Source organism: Myiozetetes cayanensis, unplaced genomic scaffold (assembly GCF_022539395.1).
Source record: "Myiozetetes cayanensis isolate MyiCay16 unplaced genomic scaffold, myiCay2020 scf17, whole genome shotgun sequence".
NCBI lineage: Eukaryota > Metazoa > Chordata > Aves > Passeriformes > Tyrannidae > Myiozetetes > Myiozetetes cayanensis.
In genome coordinates this window covers 502,877-527,454 of record NW_026087378.1, presented here as the reverse complement: position 1 = coordinate 527,454, position 24,578 = coordinate 502,877, and the positions used below count along the sequence as shown (strand labels likewise).

General features: G+C 56.6%; 1 protein-coding gene and 1 long non-coding RNA gene across 4 annotated transcripts in view; one reads left to right on the top strand and one right to left on the bottom strand.

Moving 5' to 3' along the window:
• Nucleotides 1-21,306, bottom strand: part of NRG2 (neuregulin 2) — a 158,851-nt gene extending 137,545 nt beyond the window's left edge. For 2 of the 3 annotated variants that reach the window (XM_050312047.1, XM_050312048.1), the window contains exon 1: nt 20,868-21,306. In XM_050312047.1, coding sequence (XP_050168004.1) covers nt 20,868-21,291 — 424 coding nt within the window. In that variant the 5' untranslated portion in view covers nt 21,292-21,306. The remainder of the gene's footprint in view (nt 1-20,867) is intronic. The other variant, XM_050312046.1, reaches the window with a different exon arrangement.
• A 211-nt stretch (nt 21,307-21,517) lies between these two features.
• Nucleotides 21,518-23,439, top strand: LOC126638307 (uncharacterized). The gene is made up of 3 exons (XR_007628581.1): nt 21,518-21,606; nt 22,856-23,105; nt 23,225-23,439. It is a non-coding gene; the product is annotated as an uncharacterized LOC126638307 (long non-coding RNA).
• The last annotated feature ends 1,139 nt before the right edge of the window (nt 23,440-24,578 follow it).

The following is a 24,578-nucleotide window of genomic DNA, read 5'->3' as shown; positions in this document are numbered from 1 at the left end:
TGCATGTCGCAGCCTAAAATCCTTTCTCAGTGCAATGAGGCCTCAGCATCTGACAGGGCCACTGACAAATTGCTCTGTCACCTTGGAGCTCTGTCAGAGACTGGTCTGTGCTGGACATGAGTCTTCAGAGGAGGCTGCACAGGGAAGCAAAGGCCCCTCTGCACTGGGCTCAGCTAAAGATGCCCAGGAGAGCACTGGCTCCAGCCCTTCCTCCAAGGAAGTCTTTGCTTCATGACCTTGAGGGGACCCACACCGAGACTCAGACTACCTGGCTGAGCCTTCTGTGGAATCAGGGGAAATCATTATCATAAATGAAATAATCACAGGGTTCCCATGTCTTCTCCCACCACATCTCCACCAGGTTTCCTGCACCCCTGTCTCTGCTGCTTCCTCACACATGCTGCCCTTATCCTCTTCCCTCCTGTCCTGCCATCTCCTCCCAAAGACCCTGCCTGAAGAGCAGCAGGAAGCAAAGCAGAGACATTCCCAGTGCTCAGAGCAGAGCACAGGACCACTTCCAGGCACTAAGCACCTCCCCAGAGCTTTCTCTGTTCCCCCTGGGAACTGCACGTTTCCCCCCTGAGGGCAGGTTTCTGCCCTTCCCCTCTCCATCCCTTCCTGTGCACCAGGAAAACCACTCAGTGCAGCCCTGCCCAGGAGCAGGGACAGGGAACACCCCCCCCAGCTCCTGCCCCTGCATCACATAACGGGTGCGAGCCCAAAGGACAGTCCGACCCCATCCCAAATCCCCCCTGCCAAGCCCAAGCCCTGTGGTTTCTGAGGGAGCCGGCCCTGCCAGACACCACGGGGAGCTCAGACACGTCTCTCTGACAGGCTGGGAGTTCTCTGCCCTGGAAGGTGACAGCGGTTCTGCGCAGCAGGCTGAGGGCAGCTGGAGATGCTGTCAGCCTGCCGCCCACCCGCCAGCTCCCTGGATCCTTCCGAGGAGCCTGCCTGTGTTTTTCCAGACGCTGCCACGTCCTGGCATTCTCAGAGCTGTGAAGCGAAACTGCTCCAACAACTCACCCCCAGCTGCTGGTGCAGAGACGCAGCTGGCGATGACAGCCAGGACCTGCCGGCCCAGCAGGATGTTTTCCATATCCATTAGCAACCAGAGTGGTGGGGATCAGCACCACCTCTGCCTGTCAACCTTGGCCTCCTGTCCAGGCAGGTCAAGAGGAACAGATGATGCCTGTGAGCCCCTGGAGGTTCCCAGAACGGTGTGTTGCAGCCTGTCCATCCCACATCCTGCCTCATCCCACTCAGCCAGCCGGGAAGGACAATACTGCACAGCAGAGCCCAGAGACTCTGAGAGATGCTGGCACCCAAAGCAACCATTCCACAGTCTAACAGCTGGAACTAAGCTTGAACTGGGAGAAACCTTGAGTGAGATCTGAAAACAGACACATTTTTTGGGTTCTCCTTGTTGCTAACCCAAAACAGTGCAGAACTGAGAGCTGCACAACCCCAAGTTGTGAGGTGAATTTCAAGCACACAGAAAAGATACTTAATAAATGCTGGGACATTTTCACTCATTTCCTGGTGGGATGAGCCTTGTTTGTTCATATTCTCAGGCTTTTCCCAGTCTTCATAAAACATCTACTGGGAAACCAAGATTCACATGCAGTCCCACAGCTCTGAGAGCTGGGGCTTTAAGGAAAACCCTTGAGGGAACTCCTCGGGGGACTGCTCAGCCCCTCTGCACAGCTCAGTACCCTGACCCAGGCCAGGCCAGCCACGCTTACTGTGTTTTCTTCCACCAACATAAATCCCTTCTAATTCCCTCTAAACCGTTCCTTGTCTCCATCAAAGCGCAGCTCCCTCCCTGCTTTTCCTGGAGGGGATTAGTGCAGCCCCACGGAGCAGGGACAGTGACAGAGCACAGGCAGAGCAGGACTGGCTGGCCCTGCCTGTGCACAGTCCTCTCCCTGCATCCCTGTGCCCCTGCCCTGGTTTCAGGGTTAATCCAAACTCATTACAAGCTGGGAGCAGGACCACCACAGAGGCTGCTGTGGCATCAGCCTCCTCTGCTCTCCCCCAACAATATCAGCTCTTTTCCCATCTCTTTGCTCGCCTTCTACCCCATCCTGCCACACTACCCTGCTTTGGGAGCCAGAATTGCTTCTCTTGGCATCTTCCTGACCCAATGCCAGCACCCAAGTTCTCCCAGTCCTCCACTGCATCTCCCCCAGGACATTGAAAGCAACTCAGCAGTCTCGGAGCTTCCACACACCTGCACACAGATCCAGGGGCTCCTGCTTCCCAAAGGGGGAAAGGAGCAAGCAGCAAGAGAGGCTGCTACACCACAGAGACCTGATATTGTTTACCTGTGAGGCAACGAGGGATAGCTCCAGCCCCCTGGGCTCTAACCATTTCCTTACACAGTAAACCCCGAATCTCTCATCCACCTCCAAATCACTCCCTCCTGCAGACTGCAGCTGTAGCCTCCTCCCTCGCTGCCTCTGGCAGGGCCATAAGCACGCCTTCTGCACAGGAGAACAGCACCAGAGAACAGCCTGAAATGCAAAGTGGCACTTGCAGTCAACCCTGGCAGACCTGAGCCTCCAGGAGTTGGAGATTCACAGACACAGCCCAGGTTTCGGTGACAGCGGTCACTGAACCTTACCTGGGAACAGGTAACGTGCCAGACTAGCTCCCTTTCTCACTCACCAGCATGGGAAGGTTTGGAACCTCAAGGGTTTTGGAAGCAGAGCACAGGTTGAGCCTGAGATTTGTGGGGAGTCTCAGGTTTGGAGCACCCAGCTGCACCAACAGGCTGACCAGGGACAGCTCACAAAACAGTTTGGGTTGGAAGGGACCTTAAAGCTCATTTAGCTCCACACCCCTGCCACGGGCAGGGACACCTTCCACTATCCCAGGTTGCTCCAAGCCCCATCCAACCTGGCCTTGGACACTTCCAGGGATCCAGGGGCAGCCACAGCTTCTCTGGGCAACCTGTGCCAGGGCCTCAGCATCCTCCCAGGGAACAATTTCTCCCTGATATTCAACCTAACTCTGTCCTCTTTTAGTTTAAAACCTTTTCCCCTTGTCCTGTCACACTATGCCCTTGTCCAAAGTCCCTCTCTGGTATTTGGAGGAAGGCATCCCACATTTCAGCAGTGCTTTAGCAGCAGGAGTGTATTGATCCTGACCAGGAGACCACTGTGCATTGAAGAGTTAGTGATGCACCTATAACCTGAGTACACCCCTGCCTGGGCTGTGCTGGACATACCGAGCACATTCCAGGCTGGGCTGTGCCGTACACACATCCCTTGGCCATGGGAAAAGCTCAGCAGCTCCCTGCAGCCCACGGCAGCTCCCACTCAAGCCCAGCAGTTGAGCCACCTGCATGGCCTTGCCCTTTTCCAACAGTGCAGCAAGAAGTCCCTGTGAAAACATCCTTGAGAGTTGTTTTCTTAGAAGAAAATTATGTAAGGAATGACCAAATGGGCGAGCTTCACTCCATGGCTGGAATCTGCTTCTGAGACGTGGGAGAAATCTGTCCAGGGTCTGTGTGATGCTGCACAAATGCTGGTGCCCAGCATCTGGAGGGATGAGAGATTTACTCACTGGATACAGTCCTTGTTCTGCCTTGTTCAGAGTGCTGGTTTATTGGGAGAGCTGTTGTTGGGCTTTTCCAGGTGAGAACTGCCTGGGGTAGAACGGAGGGGCAGGGAGGACCCTCAGCTTCCCAAGGGCAGTGGATGGAGGTACTTGGATTAAAAGGGGCCAGAAGGGTAGCAGGGAATGGAGGGGTTTGGGAAGCAAAAAACCAAGGGACACAAACCCGCAGCTCTGGCCAGGCAGCCAGGACTCCCCCCACATGCCAAGTGCTCCTTCCTGTGCACTGCTGTCCCTTGCTGTGGTTTGTCCTCTCGGGACACAGGCACCAGTCCCAGCCAGGATGTCCCGGCCGTGCCTGGACCACTCTGCCCTCATTGGCCAGACCTCTGCTTAGCAACGGCCAATCCCAAGAGGCTCTTTGCTGGCTACTGGGTAGGAAGATGCTGGGATTCCTCTCCCCCACCCCCCAGCCTCCAGCACTGAGCATTTCTGGCTCCAAAGGAAGCCTCTGGCACAAGCACAGGGACACACACACACACACACACATTTACTTCCCTGAGGCCCCTGCTCCAGGAGAGGAGCATCCCAGGGCCGCCCCCGCACCATCTCATGCTGCAGTTTCCTCTGCAGCGCGATGCATCCCCAAGGCAGGTCCCAGATGGGAACACAGATGTGGGGGAAGAGAGGAGAGGAATCACTGCATCCACCTACAGCTCCTGTTTGAAGCCTCCAGGTTGTTCCACCTTGCCCAGGGGTTGTAGCTGGGACTTTGCCCCCTCATGTTGGGAATTGGGGGTTGCCACCGGTCCCACCAGCCGGGGCTCCCCACTGCAGCACACACAGCCCCAGTGGATTCTAGGATGAGCCCCACCTTCCCTGCACCAAGAACATGGGGAAACAATGCAACTGCAAACCCTTGTCCACAAAAACAGGACAACTGAGCCTTTCCTTGTCACTCTTTTGGTGCAGAGGAAAGAAGCAGGGAAATCCACAGCAAGGAACGTGGAGGAAGGAATTTCCTCAGACTTGCCTCAGTTCATAAGACCAGTGCTAGAACATTGGTCCTGGCTGCAGCTGAGACCTGAACCTCACCAGAAAGATTGATTTGAGGCCTGAATGACCTTAAAGTCCTGCTGCTGGCTGGCAAGGGCTTCACATGTTGAGTGTGCAGGGGCTGACCTCGTGCGCAAGGTGAGGCAGGAGAGACTGGGATGAACTGCTGTTCTTCTAAACCCTGGATAACCTCCAATCCCCTTTCAACTCTGAGGACCCTGTCAGGAGGTGGCCAGCAGGGCCTGAGCAATCCCTTAGCCATGTGCCTTGTGGCCTGGTCACCAGGATACCTCCCCTTTTGAGTGGCACACACCCTGCACCCCAGCTCCAAGGGAAGGGCCAGAGTGGGACATGCTGGCAGACCACCAACACAGCCCCCACCCTTAGAAAGGTCATTGGAAAGCTGCTTTTCCACAAGTACAGGGCATTCCTCAAAAAGCATCCAGCATATTCTGGATTTCACCTCACAGCAGCCAGATAAAAGCAAGGAGGAGTTCAGGAAGCAGTTGGAGATGGGAATGAGCACATGCCTCTTAGCCTGTCAGTCTGGCACACAGGCACAAAATAGCTCCAGTGTGGTCATGGAAGGACATGTGTCAGGGTTTGTCCCACTGCTGGACTCCACAGCCATGGGCAGACCTCTGTGTGGGTGTGTGGGCAGCCCCTCACTAAGGTGAGGAAGCCTCCAGGTATTGGGGCTTACTGGGGCAGGGACATGAGTCATCTTCAACTTCAACCCTCAAAGCCATCACGGACAGGGTGAACTTCCATCCTGCCACACTCAGAACCCATGGCACAGCACTGGGAAGGACCCTGCCACAAAACCCTCAGACAGCTTGCTGGGATCTGCTCACCCAGCCAGACCCTCCCTCAGCCATGCTCCCAAGCCACGGAGCAAAGCCTGAGGTCAGAGCTCTGAGGTTTTCACAGCCAGGTTCTCACAGGGATGTATGCCACTGGAAGGACATGGACACTGGAAGGATGCAGTCCTCAGCACACCCAGGTCTGCCCTGAAGGCTCCCTGGGACAAACCAGGATGTGGGGAAGCATCCTCAGAGGAGTGGCAGTGGATCAGCAGGAACAAAGCAGAGCAGAGGACCTCAGGCCAGCCTTGCCTGTCAGCAGACTGCCACAGACAAGGGTGTCCTGCAGTGGTCAGACCTAAACTGGTGCTTTGACTCCCTTTTCTCCACGTGCCGGGTGGGACAGGGGATCTCGCCGGGGCACTTGCTGTAAGGAGTTCAGCTCCAGCAGTTAAAGCTAGAGCTCACCTTGGCCACCTGCCTAATCCTTCTGTAGTTCAGCTGGACAACTCGTGGTAACTTCTCAGGACCTCGTGCCCGTGCGTGCTGCTGCTCTCAGATCTCAGCAGCCACGGCCGCTCTGCTGACAGGCGTCCCCAGCTCCCCGAAGCGTCTGTCATCTTATTAGCAGAGCCTCCACTTGGGATTTATCTTCCATCCAGAATTTAAGCTGAATTTATGTATTAACTAAAGACTATTAATGCCAAAAATAAGTGGAATGCCACTTGCTCAGCAACACAGGCCTTACGAGAGACCACGTGGCGCAGCCAACCCACCCAATCGCAACCCCAGGGAGGCTTTTTATAGACACCCACGTCTGATGGAGTGCGAGCGATGCTTGGCTTGCTGCAAGCTCTGCTCTGCAAGCATCTGATTGCAGGGGGAGGGGAGGGAAATATCCCCACATCCACGGGCAGGAGGCACGGTTCCCTCAGCTCTGCCGGCTGGTTAAGCAGCCAGGTGGAACCAGGAATGGTTTGGGAAGTGGGAGTGGCAACACTGCCTCAGTTTCCCTGCCATATAAACACCCGTGCTCTGCAGGCAGCTTCTGACACACAGAGCATGCTGCTGAGTGTCTCAGTGCAGCATCTCAGCATCGAGGGTCCACCACTTCCCTCTGGGAAAGGCTGCTCAAGGGAGAAAAAAGGTCACCCAACATGTACCCAGCTCTGGCTGAAGGTGGCTTCTGCTTCCCAGTTGCCTCCAGGATATCTTGTCCTTTGAGCACATTCTCCCCCCCTCAGCACTGAGCCCTCTCAGCCACCAGGCCAGTGACACTTGATGTGGCTCTGAAGGCTTCTCCAAGGACTCTGACCAATCTCCCCCAGGAGGGATGAGAGGCCACAGCAGCAGCCACGGCACTGCCACCACCAGCAGGCCCAGGAGGTCCACACTGCATCAGCCAAGGCACAGAAGAATCAGTGGCAGGTGGAGGGTGGCCCTCATGTATTGAGACACCACAGCCACCTGCTTGGCATGGCCTCTTTCCTCCCACTGCTCACTGCCCAACTCCTCTCCAGACCACCCTGCTCCTTTTGCCAAGCCAGACTCAGCTGGTGAGTGTGGGATGGCCATGCCAGGGTGGGTGAGCTGGTCTGGCAGCTCTCCAAAGCACCCCCAGCATGCTGGGCTGCAAAGGGGCTGCTCTGCTCAGGACAAAGCCTGGGGCACAGATAACCCACAGCCCAGCAGAGGAGCACCTGGGAAAGCAGCTCACAGGCTGGCAGTAGAGGTCAGCAGGGCTGGGGCAGGCACAGCCCATCTGCACAAACCTCCTTTAGGCTGGACCAGAAAGCCCAGGCAGGGCTCTCCTGCTTGCACTGGGCCCGGTGCAGTGGCAGCAGCATCACTGTGCTCACAGTCCCACCACAGGTAAAATCACAGAATCATTAAGGTTGGAAAAGAGCTCTAAGATCATCAGGTTCAACCCCTAACCCAGCAGTGCCCTGTTCACCACAAAACCATGTCCCTAAATGCCACATCTACACATTTTTTGAACACTTCAGGGGATGGTGACTCCACGCTGCCCTGGACAGTCTGTTTCAGTGCTTGATCACCCTTTCAGTGAAGAGATTTTCCCTAATATCCAATTTAAACTTCCCCTGGAACAGCTTGAGGCCACCTGTTCCCTGGGAGAAAAGACCAACCCCATCTGGCTACACCCTCCTGTCAGGGAGCTCTAGAAAGTGAGAAGGTTCCCTCAAGCCTCCTTTTCTCCAGGCTGAGACCCCCCAGCTCTCTCAACTACTTTCAGAAAAGAAACAGCTTTCCAGGAACTTGCAGGAAATTTCCTCAAAAAAAAAAAAAAATAGGTCTAAATGGAAGAAAAAAAAGGTCATGGAAACACCTTCACATTTTCAAACAGGGTGCAGACTCAGAGAACGCTGCAGAAAAAGGCACCAAAGCCATCCTTCAAAACATGTTAAGGTTTTCTTCGCTCAGCTGCAATTATCATTCTGAAAGCTGGGGATGTGCGATGGAGAAGAGTGTGTGTGGGAGGGAGAGAAGGGGGAAAAGAGAAAGACAACAGCAGCATGGAAGGAAATTCAACACTGCCAAGTGAAAGCCACTGTGACAGGCAGAACTTGCTTCCCTGCAGAAGGGTTTCCCGTGTCATCCGTTACAAAGACAGGGAGAAAAAAAAAAAAAAAAACCCACATTATTTTGCAGAACATCAGCCATGAAAGTAAGACTTCCAGGAGAGAGGTTCCCCCCGGGTTCTGCAGCCAGGAGATGACCCCTTGTCTGCCACTCTCCCTAACCCTCCAAGAGTAGATGAGTTTAGCCCAGCATAAAACTGCTCCAGACCAAATCCTGTCGCCAGCCTCTCGTGCTGGAAGGTGTGTGTCTGCTACAACAACCTCCAAACCTCCAAGCCCCACTACTGGGCAGGTTTCTGCCCCAGGGACACGGATGTGTTTTCCACAGGCTCCACACTGATCCGATAACTCTCCTGGGAACATCATGTGCTGGTACAGCAGTTTCTAACAGGAGATGCACGGCGTGTGGTCCTCCCATGCAGGCCCTGCCCACCCCCATGACCACTCTTTTTCGTCTCCAGCCTGGCTGCAGGTGTGCCATGCCTGGATCTGTGCCACGGCACGAGATTCCACCTCTGGTGACAGCAGGGAGCAGAGCTGGCAGGGCCACTGCCCAGTGGGGCATCTCTGACCCTGCTCCTCACACCCTCAGCCCAAAGGAGGCACAGCAGCAGCTCCACTGCCAGCTCTGACCACACTGCTGGGACCTCTGGAAAGGGCCCTGGGCTGACCCACTTAATAAACAGTGGGATGAGACAACTTGAGCTCTGCAGCCTCTTTGGGTCGGAATTGGAGCCTTGGCAGAGCTCAGCTGTGCTCCAGGTTGGGTCTAACCTGACACCCCACAAACACAGGAGGTGAAGCATCAAGGACTTTATTGCCTACCCAGAGAAGGAAAGGGCTAGTGCTGCTCTCCTGGCTCTGGGACACAGCCTGAGGGTTGGGAAATTCCCTGAAGGCTCAGTGATGGGAAAGGGCACTCAGTTACAAAAGAGACGATGGGAAGGGAAACTCAGCAAAGCATCCCCCCCAGCAGGTCCACACCGTGCTTTCAGTAAATCTTCTGCAACATAAGGAACCATCCCAGATGGAGATCAGCCCTATCCACAAGGCCTCAGCACCCCTCTTCCCAGACACAAGCCCTGCAGGCACCTATGCTAGGGCAGGGACTAAGTGACCTCTCTCAGAGGTGCTGACCCACACCAGACCACACACAGCACCATCTCCCCAGCATCCAGAGCAGAGGGCAGCACGAGCCCTCTCTATCCACTACCATGACTTGAGGAGCCACCTCCAGCCCCAGGAGCTCCTGCTGCCACCAGCAACCTTGCATCCCATGCAGCCAGACAACATCCAACACGGGCAACAGGCAGTTGTGGTCCTGCAGCCGCCCAGAGCTCTTGGCATCAGCCAAAAACCAGGCTGATGTGCAGGAAAACCACAGCCAGGAAGGTTTAAAAAGGTCACAGCTTCCTAATGCACTTTCCAGTGTGCCCATCTGCCCTGCTGAAGCCAGAACCCTCTCCATGTATTTATGGTTTGGGAGTTACCAGCTCCTCTCCTGGACGCTTTAACATGTAAATATGAGGTTTGCTTGTCCCACTGGCTGTCAGCCAGTGTCACAGGAAGGTGTTTTTGCTCCCTGCTCAAAGAAACATCCAGAGCCTCCTTCCTGCAAGGGCCATGGTTTAGTTCCCAGTTACCTGCCTGGTCACAGTGATGGCACGTGCATTCTTGGCAAGGTCAGGCGTTTTCTCTACAGGAGAATCCCACTGCAGGCAGGATTCCCTCCGCTTCCCTGCGCCTGCACTGTCCCGGTGTGACAGCTCTGGGCTCCCTGCTCTTGCCCTGATGACACTGGAGCAGAAGGTGATCCAGCCTGCAGTGCTCAGGCAGGAAGGAGAGGCCTGGAGCCGTCTGCAACCCGAGGCAGGAGGGCTCCTGGATTCGCTGGCTCAGCACGGGCAGACAGTGCAGTTGTCTGTCCTCTCCCTGGGAAGAGCCTGCAGAAGTAAACATGCCAACAAACCCCTGCCTGGATGGGCTTGGATCACCTCCCAGTGACCCATGCTGGCACGTGGCATCCCAGAGGACTTGGGGAATGGGTCCTGATTGCGGCTCTAAGGATCGTTTCAAGCCACAGGACACAACCCTGATCTCTCAGCTCTGTGCAGCAGCTACAGAAGTTCGCAAGCACCAGCAGAGCAGCCGCTCCTCCTGCCTCTCCCCAGCATCCTTCATCACAGCGAGCACCACAGAGCTGCTCAGCCCTCTAACAGCTTGGGAAATCCTCTATCCACACCACCATGCAGCATCAAGTGCCCTCGGGGATCCGTGCCTGCCGCCAGTACTCCCAGCTAGTGCTGAGCACCAGGAAAACAGCCTGGATGCCAGAAGCCGGCATGTCACCAGCAGTGGACTGACAGAAATCATCTCCTCACACGTCACGGCTCCCCCACACAGGCGGAGAGTGCTGCTGCGGATCAGAGGCAGGTTTGGGGAATGCAGGTTCCCGCCCTTGTGGATCTAACACTGCTGGGAGCCGAGCCTGGCGAGAAAACACCTGGAGAGAGATGGCCACTGAGGAGAGATAGCTCCCTGCTGGCTGATACCAGGCAGGTCCCTTGCAGATCCTTTCCAGCAACAAGCCAGGTGCCCTCCACCCCCAGACACCCACTCAGATCCTCCCCAGCTGCACAGAGCCCTGCAGGGTCTGCCTCTCTTATAGCCACCCCCGGGAGGGCCAGCTGGCACGGGGACAGCCCTGCACCCAGGAGCATGGACGGTTCTGAGGGCCATCAGTGACAGGCACTGGAGGGAGGGCAGGGTTTCATTTCCATTTCTGGAGATTTCTGGTGCTGATACACTGATGGGAACCCAGCACACGGCCAGTTTCCTGAGCAGAGCGTGCAAAGCAGCGAGAGCAGCATCCCTCCTGCTTGCCAGGCAGGGAATCACAGCATGAGGATGCTAAGAAGCTTTCCTGTGATCAGTGGCACAGATGGGACCTGAACCAAGTGTCCAAGCACAGCCCCTGTGCCTGCATCAGTTCCCTCCAGAGCACAAAGTCACACAAACACCCCTGTCTGCAGAGTGAGCCCAGCACACCTGCACCAACATGGGGCTGAGAGCAGCCCCCACACACAGTGCCCATATACTGGAAAGGGGCTGCATATTCCCCAAAGCTTCTTCTCTGGAGCATGGTCTGGGTGATGGAGATCAGGCTCCACAGAGGAATTACTGATCTCTAAATGGAGGGGGTGTCACTGCCCCCCTCCTGGGGCTAAACCCCAGCACTGCCTCAGCCCGTGCTGTGCCTCTCCCACTGCATCCCACCCCTTCTGACAGCTGAGGCACTTGGGGATCTGTAGAATCAGCAATTGTGCCCCAACCATGCTGTGCACACAGTCATGGCCTCGGGGAGCACCCCTGATCCCTCCTCCCTGTGTCCCAGCTCTGCCCTGCAGTGAGTGTGTGAGGAAGGAGCTTCTTTGGGTGACCCCACGTCTGCTGCCTCCCACCACCCCAGTTCTTGTAGGTATAGGATAATCCTTAATTCCCATCCAAACCATTCTGCATCTCTTGCTATGCCCTACCCAGTGCCCAAAACTCTGAGGGCCTGTCCCAGGATCTCAGCTGGATCTGAGCCTCCCAAATACACCAGAATACCTTGCCTGTAACCCCATCTGGGCATCATCTGGCCTGGGGGTCCTGCAGCCTTTGCCAGAGCTCGCTGTTGCTGTTGTGCCTGAACGTCCAAGAAGGAACAACAGCCATCCTACAGACCAACAGCCACCCAGCCTCTTGTGTTCCCAGTGCCAGGAGGTCCAGCTTGAATCACCAGCCTAGGCAGAAAGAGCCAGAGAAGAGCAATCCCGGTGTATCCCAGACCTCCACCCCGGCTGCAGCCCCATTTCCTGGCACCAAGGCATCTTTCTGGGAGCGTTCAAGGTCAGGGCAGCATTGGCTGGTGGAACACTTATTTGATGTCTGCCCCATCAACAGGGCTGAGTGTGTGGATGCTGGAATGGGCACTGCCTCCTCCTGCATGGAGAGTGCTAAGCCAAGTCTGGAGCTGCAGGAACGACCTGGCAGGGAAACTCCTTCAGATCCCTCCTGCTGCCTCAGCTCTGCAGATTTGGGGATGTATCTGTGAGACTCAGGTTCTCCAGCCCTGTAAGAAAGGCTCTCCAGGTCTCCTCAAAGCTGGCAGATGGCAACCCACCATACCAGTCTCCCCCAGGACAGGAATCTCTGCTTCATTCCAGCCTGGGCAGGCAGCAGTGTCTCATGGACACATGAGAAGAGGCTCTAATGTTCTCTAGATCCCACCAGCCTCAGAAGGCAGCTCCCCATGGAACTCCAGGCTGAGCCAAACTGGCAGCCAGGTTCAGAAGACAGGGATATAGGGAGAAGGTGGCTGAGACCCTACATGGCAGTGGATCATCCCGAGGATGCTGGTGACTTCAGCTGGGCTCCCAGAAGCCCTGTCAGCCTCACTGAGAGAGCCATGGGGAGACCCAGCCACTCACGTCCCCACTCCTCTCCTCTGCACCAAGACACACAGAAGGCAGTTGAGGAAGAACAGAGGAGTGGAGGGGGAAGGAGGGAACACCCAGAACAGCAGATCAAGACAAGGACCAGAGGCACCCTCTCCCATCACTGCTGTTACTACCATCCCATGGACCCCTGTGGAATATCCAACCCCCAGGCAAAGCACCCTGGCAGCCCCCTCATGCTCCCTGTCATGTTTCCAAGGCTAATGAACATGTTGATAATCATCCTCCACACACTCACACATCTCTGCATGATGGGAAAGGCCACACCACACTGGCAGAGGCCATGCCTGATGCTGACCCCCCTTGGCTTGTCCCCGAGCAGCAGAAGCGGCCGCAGGGAGCCAAGGTCCGGCGGGGACAGACTCCGGCCAGGGCAGCAGCCAGGGCTGGTGCATCGCTGCCAACTTTGAGGCAGCCCAGAAAGCAGACCTAATTCCAGTCCCCTCCCTCCTGCCAAGCCATCTGCCTGCCCTGAGACCACCGAGAGGATCCTGAACAGAGTTTCATCATTACTGACCCATTATGGAAAGCGGACGAGCAGTGATGGATTATAATGAATGCAAATACCTGCCTTCCGACCCCAAATTGGCAGGACCTGATGAGCTCTCCCACTAAGTAGTACAGTGCGTCCTTCCACAGGCTCTGCAAAGCATTCCCATCCTCCTCAGCTTTTCCAAAAGCCATCAGGCACAGCACTGCCCATCTAGACCTGCCCTAGAAAACCATCACGTCCAAAATCTGCTCTCCATCAGCCCTGGGGTCCTGCTCCCACCTACAGATCCCACAGGCTCATTTCCATCACGTAAACCCTTTGGGAAGGCTTTCCCAGAGTCCTCACCTTCATTAAGAGGGCAAAGGACAGTCCCCTCACACCAGGACAGGGAGAGAGGGGGGTCAGCAGGGTGGGAGCTGAGCAGCTCTGTCACTAGAGTGGCCTGTCCCTGCTCATCAGGCACATATGTCCCATGCCAGAGAGATGCTGTGTCCAGAGACAGCAGCAGCCAGCTCTGCTCCAGGAGGCCACCAACGATGAGGTATTCCTGCAAAACCAGGGCACATGCTCCAGCCTGCAGGGATGAACTCAGTTGCCCTCCACGGGCCAGCAAACAGTAAGTGGCAGGAATACAGGAAAGGATGGCACTGTCCTGCTGCAGGCAATGGGTAAGGGGCAGGTGTGGGGACCAGAGAGAATTGCTGTGGCCACAAACTCCATCCAAGAGAACTTAGAAGACTGCCCAAGCCAGGGAGAGATGCTGTGAGCAGAAGGACCTGGAACCTGAGCTACAACACCAGACAACAGAATGGACCCACCAAGCCCCTGGTCTCAGACCCTCTGAGCAGGCTCTCCTGCCTGCCTGCAAGGTGGTCATCCATGCCAGGGTCATTCCTGATGGGTATCTGTGGCTGGCAGCTCTCACCCAGCTCCAGACCAGGTCACCAGGGACAAGGTGATGGCAGATACCTCTGGTTTGCACTTCTCACAGCCTTTTCAGGACCACTGTCTTCTTCTGACCTCTTTTCTACACACATCATCCCATCAGCCCACCCTGCTCCACCCTCAGATGCCATACCAGCTGGGGCCATGCTCATCCCATGCCCCCACCATGAGGCCCAGTCCAGTTCCAACCCTTGATTCATACCAGGGAGGACTTCTGGAAGGTCACCCTTGGCCATAGTTTGGACTGCAGAGGTGACTTAAGGGTGTGATTGCTTGAGGGAACATTCCAAGACAGGAAAAGCAAGAAGACCAGAGAGGATTTCCCGACACAAGCAATCATCCAGCAATGCCAAGCACAGACACAAACCCTGGAAGAGCAGTGCCCTGGGCCTCCAAGGCAGCACCTCCAGCCCTCCTCCAACCCACTGCACCTCTTCTTGTCTCACTTACTTTTTCTTCCCTAATACAAACTTTCCCCTCCCCAAACAGCTTCAGTGCTGTTTGCTGTGACTTCCATATAAACTTCTCCCCAAATCCTCCAGCACAGAGGTGATCCTCCCCCTACCTGACCACATCTGATCTTTCTCTGCCTGGAGTTATACATCTTATTTTCATTCAAGCTGCAAATCACCTGCTCCCCTCTAGCACCCCATCTTCTGGGGAACCTCACATTTCCCATCCTTCAGACCAGTCAGCATCTTATCCAGGATGGAGCTGGACCGTGGGAATTCAATGACAGCAGTTTCACTGGCCCTTCAGCCCAGGCTTTGCAGCACAGCCCAGCCCTGAGCTGCAGCAGCCAAGCTCTGGGAGCACGGTCATTCAGCAGAGAAAGAGCAGCACAGTGATTCATCCTCCCTCTGATCTTTAGCCTACCCGTGCAGGCTCAGCACTCTGCCCCCAAAATTTTGAGCGGTTGGCAGACATCTCCACCTCCCCCCAGACCAGAGAAGGTAAGTGCTGAGAGATGCTGGCACCCTTCAGGAGTTCGCCCGCTCCACACCCAATTCAGTAGGCGAGCAGACGCCTGGCTGCCAAAGTTGCCAAGGAGATGAGCTTCCTCCAGAGCCTCCCCTCGCCGCACGCGTCCGCCGAGCCCCCGCCGAGGACAGGCGTCCTTCGCCATCTGCACCGGACAGAGCGACTCACAGCACAGAGAACACCCCACCGGGGAGCGGGGCAGAGCCTTCTCCTTCAAACAGCACCGCTTGGGCACGACAGAGAGGAGCAGCAGTCGGGGAGGGGGTGTGCTCACATCCTGGAAGCCTCCACTGAGCAAGCAGGGAGGGCAGAGAGAGAAGGTTGTACTGACACCTCTGCTACCCCCAGCCCAGCTCCCACCGGCCCGGCACGGCGAGCACCGAGCACGCCCTGAAGGGAGCACGGGGCAGGCACGGGGAGCACTGACAGGAGCTGCCAGACAGCGCTGGCACCTCCCGGCTCAGGGGAGGCACTTCATCACCTCCCAGCACTTTGTTTGCTCCCTTGCAGGCAGAGTTCCTCAGACGACCAGAGCGGCCCAGGGGCTCTCAGCCTCGCAAACCTGCTGCCCACCACTGGATCTGTCTCCCGGAGCTCCTCCCGGCCGGGAGCGCTGCTCAGCTCCAGCCTTCCCACTGTGTCCACATGGACACCTGCACAACTCACCTGGGGAAGACCAAAGTCCATGCCAGGGCAACACGGCCCTCCTCTATGCTCAGTGGTGCCATGCAGTGACTCAGGAGGGGAATGGAGATGAGGCATCTTCAGCACCAGCATCGAGTGCCCTAAACCTGGCAAAGGAGCAGCCGCTCCTCGCAGGAGCCACATCACATGTGCCCAGGAACTGGCTACCCCTCCAGTCTGCCAGGAGAGGCACCCTCAGCCCAGCAGCACAATACCAGAACTGACCCCTTGAGGCACTTGGCAGCAGATTTTGGGGTGTGCCAAGTGCTTGAAGGCTCAAGGCCCTGGTGACCACGGTGTGTTTTGCCTTACACAGCCCAAATGCAGCAGGGAGCTCAGATGCAGCAGAGCATGGCTCCTTTTTGCCCAGTGATGGAGTTTATTGCCTCTGTGCTTCCAGGCATGCACCAGTTTCTGATCCAGATCCAAACCCAAGTCAAGGTGTCACCCATGATTTAGAAAGGGCGTTCTGCCTCAGGGCAAGCTGGCAGAGCACAAAGAGCCACCAAGCAGCAGCTGGGACCAGGGTTTGGGCATGGAGCAACCCTAGATAGAGAATTCAGCACTGCTGGGATTACTCAGGAGCCGTTTAAGTCTCCTCTTACTCACAGAGATCCTCAGGGAGATGCTTTATTTAGTCAAACGTTTCTGAAGGGGGGACTGAGAAACTAGCCGGGCTTTGCTCTGCACACAACACGTGCATGGGAGGGGACAACCTCCACTGTGTCAGGTACCACTGAAGTCACTTGGAGCTGCAGCACCAGCCCAGTAAAGTTCCAGCTGCCAGATCCTGGCTAACTTGTCTGGGAGATGAGGAGCTGACCTGGCCACAAGGACCCAGCCATCCCAGGTCCACTCCAGACCAAATCCTGCATGAGAGGATTTGAGAGAGCTCCCAGAAATGTGCTGTCCTTGCGAGGGGTCAAAGCTCTCTGCAGCGCAGTGACCGCTCCCCATCTGCAGAAACCCAAGGCAAGAAGGAAGCAAGTTTTCACTCTTCTGCGAACCCAGGGAAGTGTGATTTTCTGAAGGTGGTGAGAAATAGTTTCAGACAGCTCTAATTAGCAAGGTGGCACGTGAGAAGATCCAGCTTTGCTGCTCCCTGCTCCACAGCTGTCCTGGGATGGAGAGGAAGCACTGTCACCAGCGGCTGGAGCCCACCCACACCCCCCCCCTCTGCCTGCCTGGCTTGGAGTGAGCCCGATGATCTGCAGGATAGTAGAGAGGGATATTTTTGCATGAGCTGATGGCCCAAAGTTGCCAATGCTATTTCAGGCAGCAACACCTACACTGTAATCCAGAGGGCTGTATTTTCCAGCGGGCACTTCAAAATCCGGGCTCCCTCCCTTTGCAGGCCAGCTCTAACCAACCTGGCTCCAGGATCAGCAGATAAACAGCTCCCAGCATCATGGGGCCACTGAGGCCAGTGCCACAGCCCCAGCACTTTCCTGATTCCCACTGGGACCAAGGCACCTTCGGACTGGAAAAAAAAAATAAATAACTCATCTCACCAGAAGTACCTGCTGCAACAACAGGTCCTCTGCCTGCAAATCCTCCCAGGGATCTGCCACCACCAGATTACCTGCCCAGGCTAAGCTAGCTAATCCTACAGGCGAGTCACAGACCTTGTCCTGGAGCTCAGCAGCGTTTTCGGTGAGGTGCTTCAGGAGACGCACAAGCTCTAATTAAAGCTACTTTGCAACTCCCTGCATATGGAGGCAGGAAAACGTTTGTTCCTCTGTGAAAGCAGAACTCAGAGCCCAGACAGGTTAAATCCTCTCTCTCATGTACAAAATATCTGCACATACACCTTTTGCACAGAAAGCGTGAACTCATCCAGATTAGGAGGCAGGTGCTGACACAAGCGACCCTTAAAGACCAGGAGGGCCAGGGCCTCAATCCCTTTTCTGGATTCAGATCAGGAGTGGTCCCAGCGGGGATAATGCCTCCAGCTCCCACACCAGTGAGAGCCAGCACTGTGTCTTGCACCTATTTCCTCCTCCTTGATCTGTGCATGTAGGCACAAAGCAGATATGAGACCATCCAAAATTAAGGAGCTAAAAGATATAAAGAAAAGAGACAGGAGGAGAAGCAATAACAGGAATCGTTATATAACAGTATGAAAAAAAAACCAATAATACTCCCAGTGCAGAAGAGGTTTTAGGATGGGCAAGTAGGTGGTGAGACTCGCAGGATGGTGGGCCCAGGGAAAAGCTGCTCCCTGTGTGCCAGGGGGATGCAAACCCATGGCTGGGTAGAGCTGCAGAGGTTGCACAGAGGTTTGCAGGTGGGGAAGTTCCAGTTTTTGGAGCCTGCTCAGCAGTGGGATGGCCAAAGCAAGAATCCCCCTCCCTGGATCTCTGCTCAGGGGGCACACACAAAACAGCCCAGGCCAGATCCCCACGCACACCAGATGAACAGACCAGCACTCCTGTTCTGCCTCCCACACCCCATGCCACCCTCCCCTCACCTCCAGCCCACCTGGCTCTGCCCAGAGAGGGTCTGGGTCCCTTGCAGAGCCTCAGCACCCTCTTTGTGTCCACCAAGTGAGCTGTGGAAGCATCAGAGACTGTTCCTCGGAGAGAGACACGGATTCTCCAGTGACAGGTCTAATCCTACATCGCATCCCGGACCTCGGCAAGCAGCAAGAGCAGGAGACACACAGCATCTTAGCCAGTGAGAAGGGGATGAATCACTGGAAAACAGACCCAGGCACAGAGCCAGAGCAGGGAGAAGATGGTCCTGCGAGGCCTCCATCTTTGGGAGCGGGAGGATTGGAGTGATCAGAGCCACAGGGTCCCCCCCTCCCGCTCAGAAGTGACTCCAACATCTGTCCCCCAGCTCTGTAACATCCCTCACTCAGCTGCAGCCCAGCTGTCCCTCGGAACACATGCTGTGCCTGGACATCCACCCCCTGCCAGCTCTGGAGTTGTCACAGCCCCCATCTGCAGCGGGAAATACTGCTGCACCCCTCCAGATCTGCCCTCCCAGCACAAACTACAGAGCAGGAAGGTAGACCACGGCCTTGTTTCCCACTTCACACACCTTTCCAGCAGTTTAAGTGCTACAAATCAGAAGATCCCGCCAGGAATGTCACCTTCAGATGTAACCTCCCAGCTGAACCCAGAGCATGAAGTGCTCGGGGAACCACCAATTCAGCAAGATGAGGCTCCTGTTTCCTCTCCATCACGGAACCAAACCACAGCTATGACAGCTCCCAACCACCAGCTTTTATTTTTCCTTTGGAATCTGCCGTCAAGCTCTGCTGAGGCAACGCTCCCACCAACCTGCAGCATCCCTCAGCCAGGGAGCCGAGTCAGCCCATCAGAGCCACACAGAAACAAAAGCATCAGCTCCAAGAAGGTGTCACGGCAGAATGACAACCCTTAACTTGTTGTTACATCAGCCCACACATTAACGCTTTGGGCCTGAGCCAGGATGCCACGGAGAAGCCTCCGTTCCCCTTAAAGTCAAATCCTGCTGCTCAGAGATACGCGAGTTTGGAATCCTTTTGGATTTAAAAAAGAGAAAAAAAGAGCCACATACCTTTTGATGTGTTTTCCCCTGACGATGAGACCACAGCCCTGATAAATTCCCCCATTTACCTTCCTCTTAACTCCGCCACAGCTCTTTCACTAAATCCTCTCCTTCCACAATGGCCCACATACAGTTGCACATGAAATTAGTGCCTCCCAAATTAGTTTTCTCGCATGCAGTCCTAGCCCATTTTCCTCAACAACATATTATGGTTCCACCTTTCTCCCAGGAAACAAAAGCTTCTAAATTTATCTCTTGGGTAACTAAAAAAAGAGACAGGTCTGGCTTTGACAATCCAGGGTCATCAGCCCTGAATGGCAGAGTGCTTGCCCCAGAAACATCCAGTTAGTGACACAAAAACAACCGCCACAAAGCAGTACACATATGGTCATTACAGAGCTGAGTATAACTTGACAAAGTAGGTGCTTTTAATGAGGCAAAAGGCCAATTAGCCTGATGAGGATGTGTCCTGCTGCCATTGAGTGGGGAGCCTGGATTCCCCGGAGATGCACCTTGTATATCCTCGTAACACACCAAATGTGAGGGATTCAACCCACTGCTGAGGGCATGGTACGGCACTCGGAGCTCTCCGGGTTAACACCGGCCTTCCCCGGATTTTGTGACACAGTATCCAGCATTCAGGCTGGATGGAGGGCCAGGCATGCATTTTTGTCAGTTCAGATCCGAACCCTGAGAAAATGCAGGCATTGTGCTCGCCCGGTCCCCGCCGCCCAGCCCATCACAGGTGTTCACCTGCCAGAGGACAGCAAGGAAAATCCAGGCACAAAAGCAGGGACGCTCCGGCAGGCGCTTCCCGTTGAAGTCATTTCATAACCGCATTTCCAGAGGTGCTGGAGGAACAGCACAAGCCACCGTGCGAGAGCCGCCACCGGAGACACCGAAATGCGCGGAACGAACAAAAGAAAACCCAACTTCCCCCTTCGAGGCCGTTATTTGGGAAGAGGCAAAACTTCCCGGCTCTTAAGGCACACCTGGAGCGCTACCCCTGCCCTAGCCTCGCATCCCGGGCCCGGCCCTCTCCGCAGCAGGGGCGGGGGTCGCACCCAGAGTCAGTGGAGCCCCGCAGGCCGGTGGTTCTCCCGGCCGGGGCTGCCACGGCCGAGGCCCCCGAGGAGGAGAGGAGAGCGGTACCGGGACGCTGGGACCGAGCCGAGACACCGGGGGCTCCCGCGCGGCACCGCCGGGCGGCCGCGGGCTGCGGGCGCTCCCCGCACCGGGCTCGGGGCTGCGCTGCTGGCGCGGGGCCGGGCCGGGGCTGCGGGACCTTGAGCCGAGCGAGCGGGGAGAGCCGGGGCAGGGGGATGGGGGGCAGCGCGGCTGCGGCGGCCGGGCCCGGCGGAGCGCATCGCATCACATCACATCACATCACATCACATCACATCACATCACATCACATCACATCGCATCGCATCTCATCGTATCGTATCTCATCGCATCGTATCGCATCGCATCGTATCGCATCTCCCCCCGGTGCAGGCGCGGCTCCCGGGGCCCACCGGGAGAGAGGTGGGGGGGGCGGTCGATCGCCGGCCCAGCTTCCCCCTCCAGCTCCGGGCGGGTACGGACCTGTCGCCCCGCGGCCGCCCGGGACGCGGGGCCAGCGCTCCCGGCCGCCGCTCCGCCACCGCCCCCGCCACCGCTCCGCCATCGCCCCCGCCGCCCCCCGCCACCGCGGCGCGGCCCGTACCGCAGTCAGTGCAGAGGATCCGCGACACGTCCTGCTTGAGGTTCTTGCCGCTGGTGTCGAGCGGCGCGAAGGCGGTGTGGTAGACGAGCGGCTCCTCGGTGGGCTCGAGGAAGAAGATGTAGCGGTGGTTGCGCTTCACTTTGAAGCAGGGCGCCTTGGAGCCCACGCTGATGAGCTGCTCCCGCTGCAGCCCCCCGCTGTTGAGGGGCCACACGTGGAGCACCTTGACCAGGACTCCCCCGGCGGGCCCGGCGCCGCGGCTGTCATTGCCGCCGGCGGGGGGGCCCACGGACTGCACCTTGCCCTCCAGCACCACCGCCGCCGTGTACGCCTGGTCCTGCACCGACTTGAGGTTGGGCGAGTAGCAGGCGAGGGAGACGCCGAAGAGCAGCATGGAGAAGCCGGGCGCCGGGTCGCGCCTCATGCCGCCGGCTGCCGCTCGCTGCCCGCCGGCCCTGCGGCGGCGGCCGGGCTGCGGGGCCGGGCTGCGGGGCTGCGGCGCGGCGGGCGCGGCGGGGCGGAGCGGAGCGGCGCGACGCGGGGCGGCACGGCACGGCACGGCACGGCACGGCACGGCACGGCACCGGCACGGAGCTGCACGGCGGGGCACGCCACCGGCACGGCGCGGCGCGGCACCGGCACTGGCACGGCGAGGCGCGGCGCGGCGCGGGGAGGAGGCGGGATGCTCCCCCAGCAGACCCTGCCCCGGGGATGCTGACCCCCCGCACCCACCGGAAAGGTGATTCCCTGCCCGGGGACTCCCCGTCCCCGGGGATGCCCGCTGCGGCGGGGGATCCCCGCATCCCTGGGGGTCCCCGGAGATGGAGGCAGACCGCGTTGCCTCCCGCTAGCCATGGAGACAGCCCCTCCAGGGGCCTCCAGGCGTTCGCAGAACACACACATTTCCCCCCCCCCCCTTTCCCCTGCAGAGGCCACTAAAGATGCGCTCATTTGGGGGCGGCTGCAGGTGACACGGGGGTTCCGCGATGCACAGGGACGAGGAGCCGGGGATTCCTCTTTGCCCGATGGTTTTATGGAGCTGGGAGATTTGTGCTTGAGATTCCCTGCACACCTGAAGGAAAGGCATTAACATAAAGACAAACGGTGCACGGCACTGGCCGGGAGACAAAGCCGCCTTTCATGCCCTGCTCCTGCTGCCTCTTGTTAATAAACAAGTGCTTTTCCCTGCAGTGGCTTCCAGGAGGAGTCGCTTTAAGCTCCAAAAGGTGCTTGTTTGGGTTTATTTTCAAAGCTGATCCTGAAGCATCTGCACTCCCGAAGTCTCACTGCCCAGGCAGCACGGAAGGGATCCGAGATGCTCAATTAGCAGCAGAGGATTTCATGGTTGTTGTTGCACTAGATTCTGCATTGAAGGGGAGCGGCCATAGTCCCATCCCACGGAGGTGACCTGGTGGGAGGGCTGGGCTCAGCCTGCTCCGAGGCGGTGGCTTTGGGCACAGACTGCAATGGAGACACAGCCCTGCCCCAAAGGCCTTTCCAGCCCCAGGGGAACCCCTCAGCACGCCCCAAGAGGTGGCATGAGCTGGGTCTTTGAGTCCATCAGTGAGAGCAGAGGAGCACAGATGTCAGGATCGGGATTTGCTCTCCATTTAACATAGCACAGCCAGAATCATCAAGAAAAACGGGAAGGGAGCCGAGCCTCTGTGCCCAGCCCAGCACAGGCGCGGGGCACAGCCTCTCTTCGTGTTTCCCTGGCTCGGGGCGGGAGCCAGCGGTGGGATAGCGAGGGCACAGCCCCAGCACACACCCCCGGGGCTCTGCAGCCGTGGGTCCCGCGCTGCCAGCCGGGACCACTGCTCTTCCCCCTCCCCGGGAATGCCGGCGGCTCTCCGAGCAGCGCTGCCGTTTGCAGGGCCGTGGTGCAGCGGGAGCCCCGCAGTGGGATCGCGGCGGGGCTCAGGGAGCGTTTACTTCTTGAGCACATTTTCTCTTGCTAAGTGTGATTCTCCTTGGCTTTGTGTTTTCAGATGTTTCTGAAAGCTTTCTCTTTTCCCCTGATTGGTGACCGTGCAAAACTGCAGAGGAATGCAGGTGGAGGCAGAAGGGACCAGAAGTGTTTCCCACGGCAGAGGGAAGAACAGTATTTTGGATTCAGGAAGCTGCTTAGGGGAGCAGGGAAACCACCCGACTTCTCTCTGGTTTTTACACAAATCTCTGTGGAAATTCCCCTTTCCCCAGCGTTTTGCTCAAACAGCAAAAGAGGTTCAGCCTGAGAAGGTAGGAGATACCTGATAGCACAGCTTCATCTGGAGCTCACTGCTCTGCCCTGCCCCTCACCAGAAAGGACAGTTTCATGTCCAGGCTGTTGAGCTGCTAATCCTTATCTTCTTTTTCAGGTTGAATTCCCAATGGGACACAGTGGCTCCACCACTGAGAGAAATTCAGTGCAAGATACCCCTGAGGCCTCTGAGGTAACTTTGAAAAGTGAAGCATTTTGGAGTCCAGAACACTTATATTCAAAAAAAGGGCACTGGCCATATCTCCTTTTAGCAGTATTTTTCCTACTTGTTCAGCCTAACTCTTGTGAAGTAAACTGATCTTCATCACCAGAGATACTTGCATTTCTCTTATCATTTGGGGAATGGTTTAAGACTAAATCCCTTCCCCTCTTCTATGCTGCTTTTCCCATATAAATGTAAAATCATCCTTTTCTGTAGGTCCTTGGGCATTTTGACATATGAAATGAAAAAGGCAAAGCTCTGGGTGCAGTCACCAGACCAACCTGAACACTGGATTTGAGAGAAAGGAGCCTAAATAATATACTTTAAAAATACCTCACTTCAGTTGCCTTGCAAAGACTTGACCCTCATTCACAGACTAATAAGATAACTCAGGAGGTCTGTGGTCTGCTTTAATTTATCCAAAGCCCACCTCTCCCCTACCTCCCTGCTGTGAAAATCCATATTTTCCATCCTGAAAAGGGAGATGGAGCATCTGAACTCAGCCCAGATTCCACCCTGCCTGGAGGACCCCAAGCATTCAGCAGCACCACCAGAGGTTTACACCCCTCAGGTAAATGCTGTGGGGGCTGGTTTTTCATTTACCTCCTTTAATTTTCCTCCTGCAATTTCCCAGAGATGCCTGCAAAACAAAGCACCTCTCAGGGCTCTGTTTCCCTCTGCCAAGGGAGCTCCTGGCACAGAGCCCTTCCTGGTGATTGATGCCACACAGGGCAGTGTCCCAGTGCCCCTCCCCACCTCAGGGAACACTGCAGCTCTTCTGCAAGGAGAGATGTTGACCCCCAACAGCACAGGCAGGAGAGCTGCACTTCTTCAGCATCCTCCACATGTTGCAGACCCTCAGCCTCCTCTGTGTTGGTTGAAGTTGTGCTCCTGCAGGTCCTGTGTGGGGCTTTTGGTATAATGAGGAACACAGCACAGAATCACAGAATATCCAGAGCTGGAAGGGACCCACAAGGATCACTGAGTCCAACTCCTGGCCCTCCTGGCAGGACATCCCAGTGATCCCACACTGTGCCTGAAAGTGTTGTCCAAAAGCTCTGACAGGTTTGGGGCTGCTGCCCACTACCCTGGGGCACCTGTTCTAGAGCCCAGCCACCCTCTGGTGGAGGAACCTTTCCCTAATATCTAACCTACCCCTCTCTCTGACAGAGCCTCATTCCATCCCCTGGTGTTATCCAGCATGGGGCTGTGCTGGGGCAAGCCTCAGAACCATGTGTGCATTCCAAAT